The 18,247-nt window shown below is 45.2% G+C and overlaps 2 protein-coding genes across 7 annotated transcripts in view; both read left to right on the top strand.

Moving 5' to 3' along the window:
* The window catches only part of pde1cb (phosphodiesterase 1C, calmodulin-dependent b), a 34,049-nt gene extending 24,839 nt beyond the window's left edge, over positions 1-9,210 (top strand). For 2 of the 3 annotated variants that reach the window (XM_061296107.1, XM_061296109.1), the window contains 14 exons: positions 193-375; positions 843-909; positions 1,150-1,266; positions 1,870-2,010; positions 2,892-2,992; positions 3,860-3,988; positions 4,394-4,495; positions 5,136-5,256; positions 5,790-5,871; positions 5,978-6,098; positions 7,136-7,311; positions 7,495-7,701; positions 8,006-8,068; positions 8,263-9,210. In XM_061296107.1, coding sequence (XP_061152091.1) covers positions 193-375; positions 843-909; positions 1,150-1,266; positions 1,870-2,010; positions 2,892-2,992; positions 3,860-3,988; positions 4,394-4,495; positions 5,136-5,256; positions 5,790-5,871; positions 5,978-6,098; positions 7,136-7,311; positions 7,495-7,701; positions 8,006-8,068; positions 8,263-8,282 — 1,630 coding nt within the window. In that variant the 3' untranslated portion in view covers positions 8,283-9,210. The remainder of the gene's footprint in view (positions 1-192; positions 376-842; positions 910-1,149; positions 1,267-1,869; positions 2,011-2,891; positions 2,993-3,859; positions 3,989-4,393; positions 4,496-5,135; positions 5,257-5,789; positions 5,872-5,977; positions 6,099-7,135; positions 7,312-7,494; positions 7,702-8,005; positions 8,069-8,262) is intronic. The other variant, XM_061296108.1, reaches the window with a different exon arrangement.
* Positions 9,211-9,287: 77 nt separating this feature from the next.
* neurod6b (neuronal differentiation 6b) lies at positions 9,288-18,247 on the top strand. Of its 4 annotated transcripts, none has more exons than XM_061296229.1 (7): positions 9,288-9,868; positions 9,957-10,010; positions 12,293-12,486; positions 12,782-12,866; positions 13,880-14,037; positions 16,080-16,344; positions 16,558-18,247. In XM_061296229.1, exon 7 carries the CDS (start codon positions 16,563-16,565, stop codon positions 17,592-17,594), a length of 1,032 nt encoding a protein of 343 aa, XP_061152213.1. In that variant the 5' UTR covers positions 9,288-9,868; positions 9,957-10,010; positions 12,293-12,486; positions 12,782-12,866; positions 13,880-14,037; positions 16,080-16,344; positions 16,558-16,562; the 3' UTR covers positions 17,595-18,247. The 4 variants fall into 4 exon arrangements, with proteins under 4 accessions (XP_061152213.1, XP_061152210.1, XP_061152212.1 ...); XM_061296226.1 differs by having other exon boundaries at positions 9,288-9,873; XM_061296228.1 differs by lacking the exon at positions 13,880-14,037 and having other exon boundaries at positions 9,288-9,873.

The following is an 18,247-nucleotide window of genomic DNA, read 5'->3' as shown; positions in this document are numbered from 1 at the left end:
GCACCCGAATTGTGCTGGCTTTGACGGTACATGGCAAGAAAAACACTGGCGAGAATATTGTCACACATCAGGGCATTTTAAGAAGCCAACTTATGTAAGATGTGATGAAATTCGATGGATGTAGCTCGCTAGGATTTGGCTTTCATCCCCTTGTCAGACCGCCGCTAGCCGAATTTGAAATTCTCATTTCAGGCGCTTGGTGGACACGGAGGATGAGCTCAGCGACATCCAGTCCGAGTCGGTACCGTCGGAAGTGCGTGACTGGCTGGCCTCCACCTTCACGCGCCAGATGGGCCTGATGCTGCGACGCAATGAGGAGAAACCTCGTTTTCGAAGCATCGTCCATGCCGTCCAGGCGGGAATATTTGTTGAGAGGTAAAATGAAGGACAGTGTTCCTCAACTCAGCTGCTTGCTGGGGGGAAAAAAAAAGAAAAAAAAATCACCCACCCAAACCATGTCTAATATAAAAGTATTGCTTTGACGTCATATTGTGACATCATTTGTCCCAATTCATATTTTATTACATTTTTTTGACCTTCAAGCTATTTAATGCCACTCCCAGTTGAAGTTTCCTGTCAAACTAAACATCCAAAAAAGAGAAGCAAATGTCAAGTATTTCAAACTACTACTATTTGCCTTGAGAAGTTCTGCTTAGTGTGAATGCTAACACACAAGTCAAAACACCATTGACATGCTAACAGCTAGCTTCGGCGGTTGTCGTTTTAGAAGCAACACATTATTTATACGTTCATAATAATATAATATAACAAGACTCACGGGCACATATTCTGTATACTACTTCACATATGTAGTGTCATTGTGTTTTATCTCCTCCAAACAGGATGTACCGACGCACCTCCAATTTGGTGGGACTCAGCTACCCCCCTACCGTTATATCCGTGCTGAAGGTATTAACGCATGCCCTGCAAAAACAAACCTAAGCAAATAAGGAATAACATTTTGCACACAGTATGGGATCACTCGAATTCGGGCGGAAAATACGCTTAATATTTTGTCACACTAGGCTTGATCCGCACCTCTGTTATTTTATTTGAGCAATTTCAATATTTGAACAACGCTTGAGAAAAGATCAATTAACACCCTTGGGGGGGGAGCAGAGTGACACATTTTTTCTTCTTCTCCCACAGAATGTTGACAAGTGGTCATTTGACGTGTTTGCTCTGAACGAGGCCAGTGGCGAGCACGCGCTTAAATTCATTTTCTACGAGTTGCTCACCAGATACGACCTCATCAGCCGTTTTAAGGTACAGCGCTGCCCTTATCGCCGTATTTTAAAAAAAGAAATCAAGAATACTGTACTACTGAAATGATTCACGTATACAAAAGGAATAGCAAACAAGCAAAGAAAGATTTGTTGTCATTTTACACACGACGCTATCTTTTTTACTCTAATAGCTCAGGACACTCCATGTAGTGACAGTACGCGAGTGTAAATGATGAAGGCAATGAAGCTTGCATAAATGTGTAATCACACTCCAAATGGTGCACAATCCATTTTACGAGTTGCTGTGGGGCAATGGTCTATAACACCATGCGTGTGTACCAGTCAGATGAATCGGAAAATCCGTTTATCAGTGTCACCCAGCAACACAACATTGCGTCTGCCCGTCTTGTCATGAGATGCAAATCGACACAATTGCCATTTGGACCATTTCTGGGCATCCTTCAAAAGCGTTTCCTCATATTGCCACATGTTTCAAGATGTGGGCGGAGCATGTCATGGAATCAAATGCATTCGGATTCGCCGCGATGAAAGTTCGACTCCAACAGCAGTTTCAGCGATCCATCCAAATTCCATTTCATCGCTACTCCCAGCATAAGCTAACTTAATTTTCTCTGCTCACCAGATCCCCATTTCTGCGGTTGTGTCGTTTGTCGAGGCCTTGGAAGTGGGATACAGCAAGCATAAAAACCCCTACCACAACTTGATGCATGCTGCTGATGTCACGCAGACTGTTCATTATTTATTACTCAAGACCGGCATGGTGGTGAGTATGTCGGACTTTTATTGATCAGGCCTCAGCGCAAAGCCAATAACCAAAGAAGAAAAGAAAAGCAATGAACAGGCCTCATAAAAAGAATCCATCCAAATTTGCAAATGCTAGACCACAATTATGTTTTTCCTCCACGCAAAAAAACGGCACTAGAGTCCATTGAGGCACCCCTCGCTTTTCTTTCATCACCCTAATAAGATGGCCGTGACAGCCAGCCAGCAGGCCGGCCGGCGACGTGCTGCTTTTTCTGCGGGCTGTGACCGGCGCAGGAAAACCGCATTAGCGCCGTGACCACAGGGCTCCCGGGAGAGCCGCAATGCAAGAGCATTTGTCATTCCGCACGCCCTCCAGACTCCATTAAATCAACAATCAACAGGTCATTCATAAAGCAGGCAGGCCTACGTGCAAATACACAAGGGGCACCTTTTGGCTCCCTCTTATTCTTGTTACGCTATTCGGATTAATAAGTCATAATAATCGTAAAAGATGGTGTTGCATACCCAGATGACAAACCTGATTTTGTTTAAAAAAAAAAAAAAAAAAAAAGGTTAAAAGTGTGGCATTCTCCTCCAGGGGCTAGTCATTCAACTAAATGCAAAAATGTCACGTTTAGTATCTAACTTGTCTTCTCTAAACTCTCTTGTGACCTTCCCCCCTTGTCTTCTCCATCACCCGTTTGTTTCCATCCATCCATCCCAACCCGTAATGTATTCCCGCCTCCTCCGCCTCTTCAAAATGGAACCTTCCATTCACTGCCTCCCCCATTTCTCATCGCTTCATTGCTGTCTATTATTCCCTCCTCTGCGCATTCTTTTTTCATTCACGACTGCCCTTTCCATCCATCGTATCAACCCTCACTTGCCCGCCACCCCAAGCATTGGTTAACTGAGCTGGAGATCTTTGCCATGATCTTCGCAGCGGCCGTGCACGACTACGAGCACACGGGGACTACAAACAACTTCCACATTCAGACAAGGTAATGGATCATAAAATCAAAAGCGCCCGGCTCTTGACGCCGAGATCGATGCCCTCATTTACCAAGGCGAGAAGGGCCCGGCTGCTGGTGCAGCAATAACATAAGAGGAAGGACCAGAACCCAAATCGAGCTGCACGCCTTGTAAAATAAAGAATTATTTTAATCTGTGAGGGAAGGGCATTCAAAGAAATGTTCTTGCTACTTTAACATGAATGCTTTTTTTTTTCTTTTTCGATGGAATCGTTCATCCCGCCGAGTGATTAATGAAACCCCCTACCTTGCTTAATAAAAAAAAATAAGACTTGAAATTAGTGTCAAACACAGGAATATTATATTACTGCAATGTGGTATGGTGACGTCTTATAAATTATGCAATTGTCCTGAGGGTTATTAATGATAACTAAAAAGTTGAAATGAGTCAAATCAACTCAAAGTCAGGCAAGTTCCAGTCACGTTGAAGTGATAATTGTCACGTAATATCTTATCGAGTAGCGCCTCGTTTAAGGAGCCAAAGAAATGAACAAAGTCGTATAAAATCACAAATTTACACATTTAACAATAGTACAGCTTGGCATTGCGCAATAGAAATGAGCCGCAAAGATGTGTCGAATCGTGACGTGATTTCCATTCAGGCAGCAAAGTAGTTAGGCCGCCATTGCAGTCCGTTAAGTCTTCACGCCATTTAACCTCATTGATATCAACATTCGACTGATCTAATTCCATGAGGACCATTCAAATTCCCGAACGATTCAAAAATCCTGAGATGAGTTTCAAATATTATCAAAGCTATCTCTCTAATTAAAAGGAGAATGGGTGAGTCGGGTCATAAAGATGATAATGGACTATTTGCTTGGCGTCCTCCCCCAGGTCCGACACGGCTATCTTGTACAACGACCGCTCGGTGTTGGAGAGCCACCACGTGAGCGCCGCCTACCGCCTGCTGCAGGACGACGACGAGATGAACATCTTGTACAATCTCTCCAAGGATGACTGGAGGTCAGAACGAACGAACGAGAGGGAGCCGGGGAAATAAAAAAAAGAGTAAATACAATTAAGAGAATAAATAATAGGAAGCGGCGATACAAAAGTCCAGGGGCAGGAACTCCGCGTGCACATTTTGCATTCATCGCGAACTCGCTTTTTGTTCCGCGGCAACTGACAAGCGCTTTCAAGGTCCAACAGTTTTGCACTCGCTGAAACTGTGATCATATATTAAAGCGGACAGCAGCAATCCAATTTTCGTAGTATGAGCTTGGACCTGTCAAAGGAAGACATTTATAAATAGCTCGCAAAGTCTGCGCCGGTTGCCGGCTTTTTGCTCCAGCAGTTCTTTTTTAATTTTTTTTTTAACCCCTACCCAGGTTTGTATAACACTTTTTTCATTTGGTGTTTTTCTGGCAGGGAGCTGCGTGCTTTGGTGGTGGAGATGGTGCTGGCCACTGACATGTCCTGCCACTTCCAGCAGGTGAAGGCCATGAAGAACTTCCTGCAACAGCCTGAGGGGTCAGTTGACTTTATCCTGCAGTTTCAATCCACAAGCTCCACTTGGGGGAAGATAGAATAATCGTGAGTGAGTGAAGAGTGCTGACTGGATGGTATCCTCCCATCTCACACACACACACACACACGCATGAGAGATTGCACTTTGTAATGCTGAATGGACTGTAAAGTAATTCGAGGCCGGCTGCTGCAGGCCTGACGCAAATGGGATGAGGTGGAGAAATGCGAGCTGGTCTTTTTAGCACCCCCCTTCTTCCTTCCCTTGATGTTTAACCTTCCATGTGTGTTTTTCTTCTGTCTCCTTTCCATTTTTGCGCGGAATCCATTTGTCACGCATGACCAGTTTTTAATACTATCAGAGGCAGCAGTCATGGCCGATAATGTGAAATGATCTTCACAGCGTATTGCAGTGAAACAGACGATTAGTCTTGAGCGGTTTTTGTTGTTGTTGACCACATCGTGGATTGAAGAACTGTCAAGGCAATATTTTGGTGCAGGTGTTGTGTGTTCCGCCAACTGTCTTCCTAATTTCTCCCGAGTCTTGCCTTATGTTGGCCCACCTGTCTCTTTTTGCTTTTATTCATTGTACGCTCTGAAATGCCCATTTGGATTTAAGTGACGTTTCATTTATTGCCGTCTGCAGCATCGATAAGCCCAAAGCCCTGTCCTTACTGCTGCACACCGCCGACATCAGCCACCCGGCCAAAAGTTGGGACCTTCACCACCGCTGGACCACCTCTTTGCTGGAGGAGTTCTTCAGACAGGTGAGCACCTTCTTTTGGAGTAAATGTTGTGTGTGAAATGTATTTCAGAGGGCCACCGCCATTTGCTCTGGCAATGGTAACAAGAAAAGATGATGGCTGGGGAGGTCAAATGAACAATGTGCCCTCATTTCACTCTCCTCCATTATCTAACACTCCTGTTGTCAATATGGCTCCTTTTGTTATTGCGGTTTGGGTTGCTATCGCAAGATTTTTTTTTTTTCTTGCCTCGAGGGACACGTTTTGTAAATAAACAGCTTCTGCGCACAAGGCCAACTCCCACCTCTATTTCTTGTGTGTTCAAAAAGGGAAAATGAAGCAATTTTTTTCCCCCAAAGGCGGTCGGCGTGCCGAGCAGGTCATCAAGCCTGTTGAACGGCGTAGCGAGAGCAGGGCCGCCCCCTCCCTTAAGAACATGGGGCTTCGTACACTGCGAGGCTGGCACATTTTGGACCAGGCGGGACGCATTTGCAGAGTCGTAAAATGTCGCCCTGAGCAAGAGCGTGCTTTTCACAAATGATGCTTGTGCCACCCAGGGGGACAAAGAAGCCGAGCTCGGCATTTCCTTCTCGCCGCTCTGCGACCGAAAGTCCACAATGGTGGCCCAGTCCCAGATCGGTGAGTCACAACAGCATCTGTGTAACAATCGGGATGAAAAGTTCACCAGCAATTCATCCCAAAATGAATGCCCCACCTCTAATCGATGTGATAACTTCCGGCGCAGGTTTCATCGACTTCATCGTGGTGCCCACTTTCACCGTACTGAGCGACATGATGGAGCGCATTGTCACGCCGCTCATCGACGAGGCCTCGCACTCGGGTCTGGCGGGCTTCCGGCGCTCCAGGTGGGCACCATTTTAAGAGGGTCTTCTTTCAAAAGTTCCACTTGTTCACAACTTGTTTCTGGAATTGCCCTCATCTTTCATTCAGCGCAAGCACGCGTCTCAAAAGTCATTATAGTTTTGATTTTTCTGGGATTGAAATGGCAATGTGGAAAGCTGCATCGAGTCCGTGACCACCCCCCTCCCCAAAAATCCATCTAATGACTAACTACTAACTAGAGTGTCCTAATGAAAAAAAATGATCTGTGTAAAAGTCCGCATTAAGCCTCCCTTCAGCTTTCACATCAATATCGGCCTGCTTATCCGTGCGCTCAGCAGCCGCCTTAACTGAGCATAAATCTCACATGGCCGTGGCCATTTCTGCTCACCTGATGGGCTGAAAGGCGTCAAGTCTCTTCATCTTCCATCATGCCGCTTATTGCCGCTTTCGGTTATCTGTAACTGTCTGGCCGTTATTGCTCGGCGCTCAGACGCTGGCGTCAAGACCAAAGTGAATCATCTCGACGCACGCCGGATGGATTGCTTTGCCTCGCTCGCGCGTCTTGGCACGTTCCCCTCGCCCGAAGGATGAACGCTGCCGATTTCAGGGACGTCCCGTCTTCTCTAATCCCATCACAGAGCTGTCACATGATAGGATGCCGCTTTTACTAATCTATTCTATTGATGTCGGGGTGGGGAGGCCTACGAAAGCGATTTAATCTAATCACAAGTTAACAGGAAATGATACAAGTTAGGCACTCGACTGGACTACACACGCCCACGCACGTCTGGCCCAAATTGCGTCGCGCTTTCCGAGCATGAACATTCACTTCTTCAGTGGGATTGAGGTCTGGGCTTTGTGTCGTCCAATGACCGATGTGTGCTTTGGGTCATTGTGTAGTCAGAAGACCCAGCCATGAGGTCTAGCTAGGATGGACCACGAGCTGATTTCGGCATATTATCTATCCCTCAAAATGTCAACTTGATTTTCTATTTTGACTGGTGTCATGTGAAAAATGTGCCTGGTTCGTGGTCCGAGTTCCTCTGCTTTGTCTGAACAGTCTGAACAGTATTAGCTCGGAGGAGGCCAAAAGGCACAGCGTCAAGAGCTTGGCCTGCGACAGCTGCTCGTCGGGTCAGAGCCCCCTGCTGGCCGTGGACATGAAGAACTTCAAAGCGCTGTGGAACGAGGAGGTCACCCAGAACAGGGAGCGATGGAAAGCGCAGGCCACCAAAGGTGCAGCTTTTTCTATATTTTAAATATTTTGAGTTTCAGTCCATCACGAAGAACTGCTCGAGTTTTTTGTTTTTTTATTTGCCCTTTGTGTTTAGTATTTACAGTAGTAGATTTAACATCTTGCATATGTTGACCTTGCCAAAGTCGCTCCCTAACCTGTCAGCAATGTCTATCTGACCTCAGAGGCGGAGGAACGAGCCAAAAGGGAGGCGGAGGAGCGAGCCCAGCAGGATAACGCCATGGAACCTCAGGAGGACAGCGCCGACTCGACCGAGTCCAAAGACGACCAACAAGAAGCGGGAGACCAGGAGGCGGAGTCAAAGCCAGACGCCGATGAAGCGACATCGCCGCCTGGGGGCGCCGCACATAAGAGTCCCTCGCTGCAGAACGGTAAGCTTGGGCTTGGTGAAGCAGCGTGTGGCTCACTAAATATTGTCATGATATCATTTTGTGTTTGGACTCACCATGTTGAGTTCAAGTGGGACAGCAGCTGCCATATTAGTCTGAGGACCTTGTTTACTGCACTCGAACTACTTGGCGTAAAATCTTTGCTTTCTTGCCAGGAATACACTAACCGACGGATTTTCATGCATTTGAAATTTAATCCAAAATCCAAGTGTTTGGATTTATGAACATTGGTCAGCCAACGTATAAAAGTTGTATTTCAATGCATCGCTTGCTTTTGATGGCTTAGGAGAGTTGTCTGAAGGCGCAGACTCTCCGGGAAGGGAAGAGACCAAAAACATGGCGATTGATGGTGAGTGGATGAAAATATTTGATGATGTCCAAACACACACACACTGGGAAAAAACAAACCTATTCAGGGGTGAGCTGGAATGTGTCCACATGCGGGAAATGTTTATACGCAGGTTCCAGTACACTGCCAAAATTTAGATTATTTGCTGCATATCATAATTCAATTCCTCGTGTTTTCCATTGTGTTTGACACAGCGGAGGTGGCTATGGAATGAGAACACCGACCTGGACCACGGAGGGTGGGAAAAGCCAATTACTTGGACTTTGTCGCCCTCTAGAGGATCACGCGACTGACGGCTTCACTTTAGGAGTTTTTGTTTTGTACATATTCCACCACGATTTTGTCCCCTGGACATCTTAGCAACTTTTACTTTGTAGTTCTCCATAGTTTCAAGCTTGGTGAAATGTTACATTTAAACTGCAAAGAGGGAAAAATGTTTGTTCTTTTTTTTGTGTGTGCATCCTATTCATTCTTTTTTTTTTTTAAGTAAATGGCTCCTATTGCTAACGCAACCTGTCACGTAAAACACTTTTTTCTTTCCAAAACAACATATCGCACATTTGTTTTTGAACTTATTTGTTCTTCTGAATGCCTTGTCTTGTTTTTTTTAAATGTGCTGCTTTTCCCCTGCTCTGCAACTCTAAGATGCAAATATTGCTGACTGTGCATATGTAAAATAATATTTCTCTGCTTTAGCTGTTATTGTAAATGCATACTTGTAGTTAAGCGCAAGAACAATGGGCAGTATTTGCATTCCCTATTTAACATAATTGTGCACTTGTGCAATATTATTTGGGTATAAATCCATAGTGCCAAGATGTTGGCATGCGGTATGCTTCTTTTTGGAGAATAGACACAAAAAGGGAGAATTGAACTGACACATTTCTAGGAATGAGAGTAAAACAATTCTTTTTTAACCTTAATTTTCCTTTTTGACATGTTTTTTTTATGATAGGGCGACGTCACGTGCTGTGAAAAGTTACTTTTCTCTCGATCTACCTGTGTGCCTCTTACTGTTACATGTAACTGCACCTGTCGGAAGCAGCCGTCATTGTTCCTGCAACTCGCTGATAATGTTTTATGTGCTCTTTTCGTGCTGTAACAGTTCCCTTTCTCTTTGCCTTCCGTTTTGCCATTGGTTTTAATTTATTTTACTTTTATTTTTGCGTGGCTTGTTTTTTGATGTGTTTTTTTCCCCCTTCCTCATTATTCTTTTGAATGTTTTTTTCGCATTTAACTTGTGTATTTTCATATTTAAAATTTCATATTTTCTTTCATTGACTTCACTTTCAATTTGTTTTGTTTGTGCTTCACAGTTTTTCCAATGTGTTTTTCATTCTTATTGTTTATTTACTAATAATAATATATTGGGTTGCTTTGTTAATTTATATTTTATGTATTCATTGTTTTCATTTATTGTATAGTGGGTTTCATTTTTTTTTTTTTTTTTTTTTTTTTTTTTTTACTCTGCCCCCCATATTTTTTCATTCACTTAAAACATTTTATTTCTTTTGTCTAGTACCTGTTGACACTTTTCTCGTTCTGTACCAATGTGTTTATTTTTTTACAAGTGTATTGTGTGTACGTGTGTGTGCTCTATAATTTCCTCCTCGTGTTTAGAGCAAACGCTTGTGACATTGTCAAGTAATCTGTTTGTTGTGCTTTTCCATGCTCTTGCTGTATTTAGCAGGCGTCGTCGACATCATTGTTGGATTTCTTCTCCACGTGGTGTTGTTTTAGTAACAATCTGTTCCCCACGCTCGCACCCCAGCTTAGATGATTGATCTCAAAAGTCTCGAGGTCAGGTGGGTGCGTGAGGTTTAAGAAGAAAACAATGCCGGTAAATACTTAATGTGTATTTCTGATCTCCTCACTGTGACCTGCTCAGATTATGACCTGTGTGCGTGTCGAGAGAGATGTGGTGGACTGCTTCGCTTTTCAGGTATTTGTAAGAGACCTTTTTGTGTCATTCCGTTTTTATTTGCTCCTCATTTTGATTGTTCATTAATGGTTGAATATTCATTTGTAACATGGTTGTCAGCAGTGTGGCCTAAAATAGCAACACAAAATCCAACGGATAATTGTGCCTTCAGATAAGAGTGTCTCCACTTAGGAGTTTTTCAATGCAAGTCCATCACTTAAACTATTTTTTGATTTTTTTTTGCATTGATTTGCGAGCACAAACAAGTGTTGTTGGCGCCAGTGAATTGTCCAACTAAACCTAAAAAAAGCAAGATGTAAACATCTTGTGTGTTGAAAACAACCACAAAAACTCCCTCTAGGAAAATCTTAGCTTCATGCTAGCATATATTGAGAAATTCCATTGATGGGCTAGCACATAGCATCGATAGTTGTAGTTTTAGAACCATTGAATGTTTTCACACAAATGGTGGAGCAACACGTGCACGCAAATAATCTAAAAGTACTCATAGGTACTTTATATATTTATCCTCTATGAAAAGATATCACTTTTTTGAAGTGGTAGGCACAAATAAGTTTAGGGCCTTTTAAAATAGCGGGAATGTTTGTTGCTCGATTACACAATCACAAGATGGATGCCAAACAGTCCGCCAAATCTCTCGGGTGAGTGGGTGGGTGGGTGAGTGGGTGAGTGGGTGAGTGGGTGAGTGAGTGAGTGAGTGAGTGAGTGAGTGAGTGAGTGAGTGAGTGAGTGAGTGAGTGAGTGAGTGAGTGAGTGAGTGAGTGAGTGAGTGAGTGAGTGAGTGAGTGAGTGCAGGTGTGTGTGTCACTGTTTCATCGCGGGTGTGTGCCACCATGCTATGTGACTGCACAGCTGTATCAATAAAGTGGACTCAAAGGGCTCAGATCCTGTCGGTATGTCTTTATTCGAAACGTCTCACTCAGGTGGACATGCGAGGAGGTAAGATGTGCCTTATATGGATATCGCACAGGTGTCAAACTCAAGGCCCCGGGGCCGCCACATCATTTTATGTGGCCCGCAAAAACAAATCGTGCATCAAATTCCTGTCATTACTAGAATTGCAAATTGTCTTCACTTTTAATATCTTTTTAAAAAAAATATTTGACCAGTTTTTACTTGCCTGATTTGAAAACGTGTTATTTGTTTGTCTAGTAGCTTTTACTGTATATACATAATATGAGGTGCTCATATATTTATTTGGATTGGCAGTCATAAATGCCCTCCGAAAGAAGCTATGACTACAGTGCGGCCCGCAAAAAAAAAAATTAGGTATATCGGATCTGAAACGTAAAGGCAGTGGTTGTTTTTTGCTCCCCCGCTAGAGGGAGCCAACGCACCACCGTTGCTACCAAGTCACGCTCCGCAACAATCCATAGTGGTCGGCATGCATATTCATGTTGATGTGCGGAGATGGCGGAGGGCGACAAGCAGAAGGCCAATGTTAATTCAATTACACGCCAGCTGTTCCCCTAAAAGCTCGTGTTTGCACTGGAACACACGTCTTCTATTAGGCCAGGAGCCCCTGCAGCAGTAGACTGCCAGGATGCCACCACTCCTTCTTCTCCTTCTTCTTCTTCTTTGGGCTTGCGGCTGATTTACGGAGCCTTTGTTTTGCACCATTACTCTATTTAATAGTCAATCTGCTCGCAAGTGAGATGTGCAAATGAGCTTGTACTCTTCTTTCCAAACATGCTGTGTGTGTACGTGTGATAGGAAATAAAAGCGTGCACGCGCGCACACACACGTACACTTAGCTTCTATGGATGTGAGTTCACTGGCTTTATCCGTTGCACGCTTAATAAAGCAAACACATATTTCACACTCGACGTTGCTGCTTTACATGTGCAATTGCGCTCCAACCATCCATCCGTGCCAGTATGGGGGGGGGGGGGGGGGTCCTTTGTGCTCCACCCTACCTCCTGTCCCGTGCAAGAGGAAGATCAGGGATGGCGAGAAGGTGTCCTCCACCAGTCTGTCCTTCTCTTGCACTTATGTGTTCTGCTCTTCCTATATATCTTTGCAGCACCGGCTTTGCCTTTTCTATTCCAAACTTTATTATGTGTTTAGATTAGATAGAACTTTATTTATCCCACAGTGGGAAATAATGTTTATTCCCACTTTTCAGGCCCAGTTGCCTTTTTCATGTGTGCATCAAAGACAAAATAAGGCGAGTGAATTCAGTCCACATGTCCAGCGTGTAAAGGAGTGTAGATGAATTCAATTTGCAATGAGTGATGGACGCTGAGTGTGCATGTGTGTGTGTCATTGTGAATTGGCTGCAGTGTTTAAGAGGCGAGTGAGTGGGGAGGAACGAGGAAGTGCTTCTGTTGGCAGCCCAGCTTTTACTTCCTGGAAGCTTTTCAGGTTGCAAACGGGGCTTGCTTGCCAACTCTTCTCCATCCGCCATTCCGACAGTAGGGAGGGAAGACCCCCAACTTGTTCTCATGCAGACGTCAGATGTCGCCTGCCAATCCATGTAAGATCTCACTTCATGTTTGTTGGAGTGCACTATTTGATGTGATCATATTGATTAATCGATCCGTGGCCTTTGCACACTTCTCCTGTCCTTAGAAGGACCGAGCTCGTCCCGCTTTTTCAACGTCCTTCGAATTCCTGTTTTGTAGTTAGATTGATTTCAATTAAGTGTTTCCTATGCGACTGGTGACAGATGCTAAGGTTAGAAGTCTGTCACGTGACTTCGTTAGTGGCCTCTAAAGTGAAAGTGTGCCTCACATTAAAAGATCACTTGATGTCACACTTTTTTTTTTCAGACGAAGAGGAGGAAGACGAGGACACTTGATGAGAAGCGTGGAGGAAGTAGGGGATTCGCACATCAACGCCTAGAGTGTCGATTAGGTGAGAAGACGCCTGTCAGTCATCTCAGCATCAGGTCAAAAAAAAGAATTTCCATAAAAAATGTAAAGTTAGTGGAGTGCTTTTTGTCCTTATGAGGGAAACTTCAACTTTCCATGTCACTGCACTATAGTTTATCCCCGCACACTTTAAGCAGTTCAAGTTGTTATGACGCACCTTTTAAAGCATTTCTTAGTTTCATTCAAACCAACCCTAACCCTCCCTATTTCTAAATAAGTTCCAAATTAATGGTAATTAACATCTATTTTGCAGTGCTCAACTCTTTTGCAACGGATTGGTGCAACAAGATGTAGACATATAATCTAGTACTCACAGGTATCCTTTATCCCCTGTATAGAACAACTAATATTAGTGCCGTACTGATAAGCACAGAGTTGAGACATTTCTATGATTGCCTCCAGAGTTGTAAATAAAACACGCCCGCCCCCGCTGCAATATGATTGGCTGCTGCATGAAAGTTAGGCCTAAAACTCAAAAAAGTGATCTGAGATACAAATACGATGACGCAATGAATTAACGACGTATCTCAGGGCTTCACTGTTTTTGCACACAAGCTATTAAAAACTTAATCTTGCGCAATTTGTCTCCCAGATCTGCATGTTTATCGCACGTTTACGTTGTCACTGCAATTCATCATCGACTTTATGGAAACCCTACATAAAACTCATTAGCAAAAACTCACTTAAATAGGAGAAGCTGACACATTTTAGCCCAAAAAAAAACAACCAAAAAGTATTTATCTTGTCGCTCGGTGAAGCGACAGATTGAGCGTGTGTGAACAGATTGCTTTCGCTTTGAGGGAGGAAAAAAAAAAAAAAGGGTGGCGCGCCCCCGGCAACATCTCGCACGTCTTGCGACAAACATCTTTACATTCTACATTTTCAACAACACATCCATTATGCATGACACCAGCCTGCACACCCACGCAAATACCTGACTGCCATCTACTCCATTGTCATATAGAAATTGTGTGTGTGTGTGTGTGTGTTTGTGAGTGGGAGGTGTGGCCGGCCCGAGTTCCACAGCATATGGAGCTTCTAATTGGCTAGAACAGCACAGCTGGACGACACCGGTGCAGTGCAAGGCCTGACCCTCTGCTAATCATTCCCACAATCCTCGGAGCTCCTCCTCCTCCTCGCCAGCGGGTGGGCAGGTGTGTGTCAGAGTGTAGCAAAGCGACGGCCGCCAAAAACCTCTCCGGTGCTTCACAACTGGAATTGTTCTTTTTCCCTCTCTCTTTGATTAGGTTGAAATTCAAGCGACAGTATATAATATGACTTGGCTAGCCAGGTTAGCAATAGCATTGATGCTAACGATACCGCTGTTAAACCGCCCGCCAATAATTCGTCCTACCTGTTGGCGAACGTGACAGAATAGAAATTGAGTAGAAAAATCTGACATAATCTGTGTTTTTGATTCGATTTATATTTGGTTTTATGTTATGTCTTGTCTTTTTGTAGTGTCTCTTTAATCAGGTCCATCTCATATGATTTTTGGGTCGGGCCTGAGTCACATCAGTTTGCTTGTATTCCCTGATTTGATGTCTTTTTCTTTTTTGACTTTTCCCACGACCATAACTGTCCCAATGCTTACTCTTGCATGCTTGTCCTCTTTTTTTAAAAACATCTTTTTTTTTATCGTCTTGTCATTTTCGCTGACTCGATCGCGCCGCTTCACGCCTCGCTCCCGCCCGCCCGCCTCCCCTCGGCGTTGACATCCATTGAGTAAAATGCGGCGTAAAAGCTGATAATGTGATAATTAAAAGCGCTGACAGGCGGGAACGCATCTCCACCCTCTCCCCACGAGTGACATCTCCTTAAAGCGGCGCCGTCACTTTTTGGGTGATTGACGGCCGTCGACCTGGCACTTACCAACCTGGCCCAGGCGGAAAAAAAAAATCGGTCTCTCACGCTTTCTTCCCCCTCTTCTCGAGCACACAGTGATTTATTACCTGAACAGACAAGAGAACTAATTAGCGGAGTAATTAATTAATATAAATTTGCATATTTGCATTTGCAATTAGTGCAGTCGACTGATTAGTCTGAAATGGGGAGTTGGACTCATCAGATGCTGCTGAAACACACACGCACGCACACACACACACACATTGTATTTGTATGACGGTATATCTTTTGTCCTCATGTCTTGTAATGTCCAATACAGAAAGATTGATACTGGGCTTTAATTGATTCTCCTTGTAACAAGGTCATTGGCTGGCATACGCGTGCGTGTGCGCGTGTGTGTGTTCCGCATAGCTGAGGAGCGCATGCAACCATATCGAGTGGCAGCTGTGCCCCCGGTGTGATGTTGGCAGCGTGCCACAGAGCGTTCTTTTTTCTTTTCTTTTATATATTTCTATCTTCGGGGTGCACTTAATGTTTGGAGTCCCGAGGAGCTCCGGTCATCATGCACAAATGTGACTCTCAATGTAAAACTTGAAGAAACGTGCATAGTTTAGCCTATAGCGTAAAGCTAATGCTAACACATCATGTAAAAGGCTTTTGTAATCCCCTTTAAGCAACTGACATTTGAACCCCACACTCAATAGGATTGTCATATATTCTTTATCCTATCCAAGGAGCTGAAAGGTCAATCATATACTGACCCCAAGTGGCTAAGGCCGGCAACAGCACAATGGTCATTGATTTAAAGCGTGTCCAAATTGTTTTATTGTATGTATTTCTATCGATGTGGGTCATTGCCGTCACAAAAAGATGGAGTTTGATCTCAAGCCACTCGCCGGCCACAATTTTAGGTACACCTGCACCCAAATATTCTGCCACGGGAGCAGGCAACAAATATATTGCATCTGCTCGCTTCCTTTTATGATTGCACCTTGCTCACGGTAGAGTATGTAAGGATTTACAAGGTCTATCAAAGGCTCCATTGGAATCATTTATGTGGAAGCAACAAGGAGTGAACAGAAGGACCACCTTCACGCCATCCTTCTTTTGGTTTTATTTTCCCTCGTAAACGTGCCTTCATATGACTTGATATAAACGTAAGGCCGTGTGTTTATCACCCCGCATTGACTACCGAGTGACGTGTGAGCATTTGGATTTCGTGTAAAAGTTGATTTCTCACATGTACACAGATGTGCAAACGTACCTGTTGACAATGCAGACGTGGACTCCTAAAATCCCTTTTGCACGCGTCTTGCTTGTTATCTTCTCGCTGCCGCTCTGCACCATGCAGGACGGTCCCCAGGGACCCGGCGAGCACGTGGTCCGGGCTGCCATGAGACGTCAGCGGCAGATGGCACCAGCAGCCCCATGCATACCGGCTGCTGGCACCAGTGGCAGACAGTCCTGAAGAAGACAGCGAAGAGGAGGAGGAGGAGGAGCAGAGAGGAAGCCTGGGTGTGCTCTTGTCATTATTGCTGTCATCTTTTTGGGGGGCGCATGAGCGACAGGAGGTTTGGGAACATGCAGGCTGCACGCTGACCCCCCCTCCCTGCATGGTGAGTGTCTTTTGGTGTTAAACTCGGGCTTTTTGTCATCTAAAAAAAAAAAAGAGAGAGTTTGAATGCAGTGCCTTTGGGATTGCAAAGGTGCCTGCATGCTGGAAAGTTTTTTTTTCGGGAGTGGAATTGCAAAGTAGTTCAGAAGAAACGTTCAAGCCACTTAAAATGTTTGTTTTTTTGGTGTTATTTCTTTTTTTCTTTTTTTTGCAGGAATTATGTTGACTCTGCCATTCGACGACGCGCACACGATGTGTGAGCCACGCTTCGGCGCCAGTTACCCCCGCGGAGGTGCCCCCGAAGAGCGAGCTTCCCCTCGCCCTCCTCACCATCTCCACGATGACGACGAAGACGACGACGACGAGCCGTGCAGGTCCACCGGAGACGACGGCGCCTCCTCGGATCGGGACTACGAGCAAGAGGACGGCGGCCTCCTGCTGCACAAGAAGCGCGGGCCCCGGAAGAAGAAAGCCAATAAGGAGCCGCACGATCGCTCCAGGATGCGGCGGCAGGAGGCCAACGCCCGGGAGAGGAGCCGCATGCACGGCCTCAACGCCGCCTTGGAGAGCCTCCGCAAAGTGGTGCCCTGCTACTCCAAAACGCAAAAGCTGTCCAAAATCGAGACCCTGCGCCTGGCTAAGAACTACATCTGGGCTTTGTCCGAGACCCTAAGCGCCGGCAAGAGACCCGACCTGCTGGCGTTTGTGCAGACCCTCTGCAAAGGATTATCGCAGCCCACCACCAACCTGGTGGCGGGCTGCCTGCAGCTCAACGCCCGGAACTTCCTCACCGACCACAACGGGGAAGTGGTGTTCTCCGGGCGCTCTCCGTACGACCCGCTCTACTCCTCGTCCGCCTACCCGGGTTCCGAGGTGAGCGCTCCCACCGCCGGGCACGGCAGCTCCGGCCCGTCGGACCCGGCAGGCAAGCCGTTCCGCCACTACGGCTACTCGGGCGCCTACGAGCCGTCCTACGCGTCCCCGGAGGCCGGCAGCCCGCACTTTGAGAGCCAGCTGAGTCCTCCCGTGAACCTGAACGGCATTTTCGCTTTCAAGCATGACGAGCCGCCGGACTACGTCAAAGGGGGTCACCACTACGGGGTGCGCTACTGCGGCGCGAGCGGACGCGCGGCCCTGGCGCACGGCTCCATGTACCGGGTGGCCCCGGAGGCCCGCTACCCGTACGACCTGCACGTCCGCGGCCAGTCCTTCCAAGCGCAGGGGGAGCTCAACGCCTCGTACCACAATTAATTCTGAACAAAGTTCTTCGTCTTTTCCCCTCAGATCAAAAGTCTGTACTTTGGACGCCGAAGCACAACAAACTTTGACCGTCCGCCACAAGTCAATGAAAATGTCCAAATCCACATCACAATTCGTTGTATGATTTACGTGTCATTTGGGGGGTCGTATTAGGTTATTATCAATTTACAATTGAGCAATAACATAGCAATGAAGCTATGCAAATGGCGGTTAAACATCTAAATTGTTCCAGGACAATTCAAAATACATGTGCGTGAGTGTGGAGTCAATTGTGTTTTAATAGAGTGACTGTAAATTATGAGTACTTATTTATTGGTTGATTTATTTATTTATTTGAGCCTATTTATTGACAGTGGATTATATATGATAGAATTATTGTACATTTCAAAACAGTGTTATGTGAAGGATTTTATGTTGTTGTTGTCATCCATTGGCTTGAGAAGGGGTTTAATATTCCCACGTGTCACATTCCTTAAAAAGGCACCACCGTTAATATGCAATGACATTCATTTTGTCATTTGTTAACAAATTATGGCATTTTGGGGGCGGGGAAATGGCCAAACCTTTACTCGTTATGAATCCAAGTAATGTTCATGTTGTGATGCGCTTGTATCATTGACCACAATTGAATGAATAAATGAATT

This window comes from Syngnathus typhle, linkage group LG13, assembly GCF_033458585.1.
Source record: "Syngnathus typhle isolate RoL2023-S1 ecotype Sweden linkage group LG13, RoL_Styp_1.0, whole genome shotgun sequence".
In the NCBI taxonomy this organism is placed as follows: Eukaryota; Metazoa; Chordata; class Actinopteri; order Syngnathiformes; family Syngnathidae; genus Syngnathus; species Syngnathus typhle.
This window is presented reverse-complemented; position numbering and strand designations above follow the sequence as displayed.

Coding starts and splice junctions, on each gene's coding strand:
- neurod6b (XM_061296229.1), top strand. CDS start 16,563: ATGTTGACTCTGCCATTCGACGACGCGCACACGATGTGTGAGCCACGC.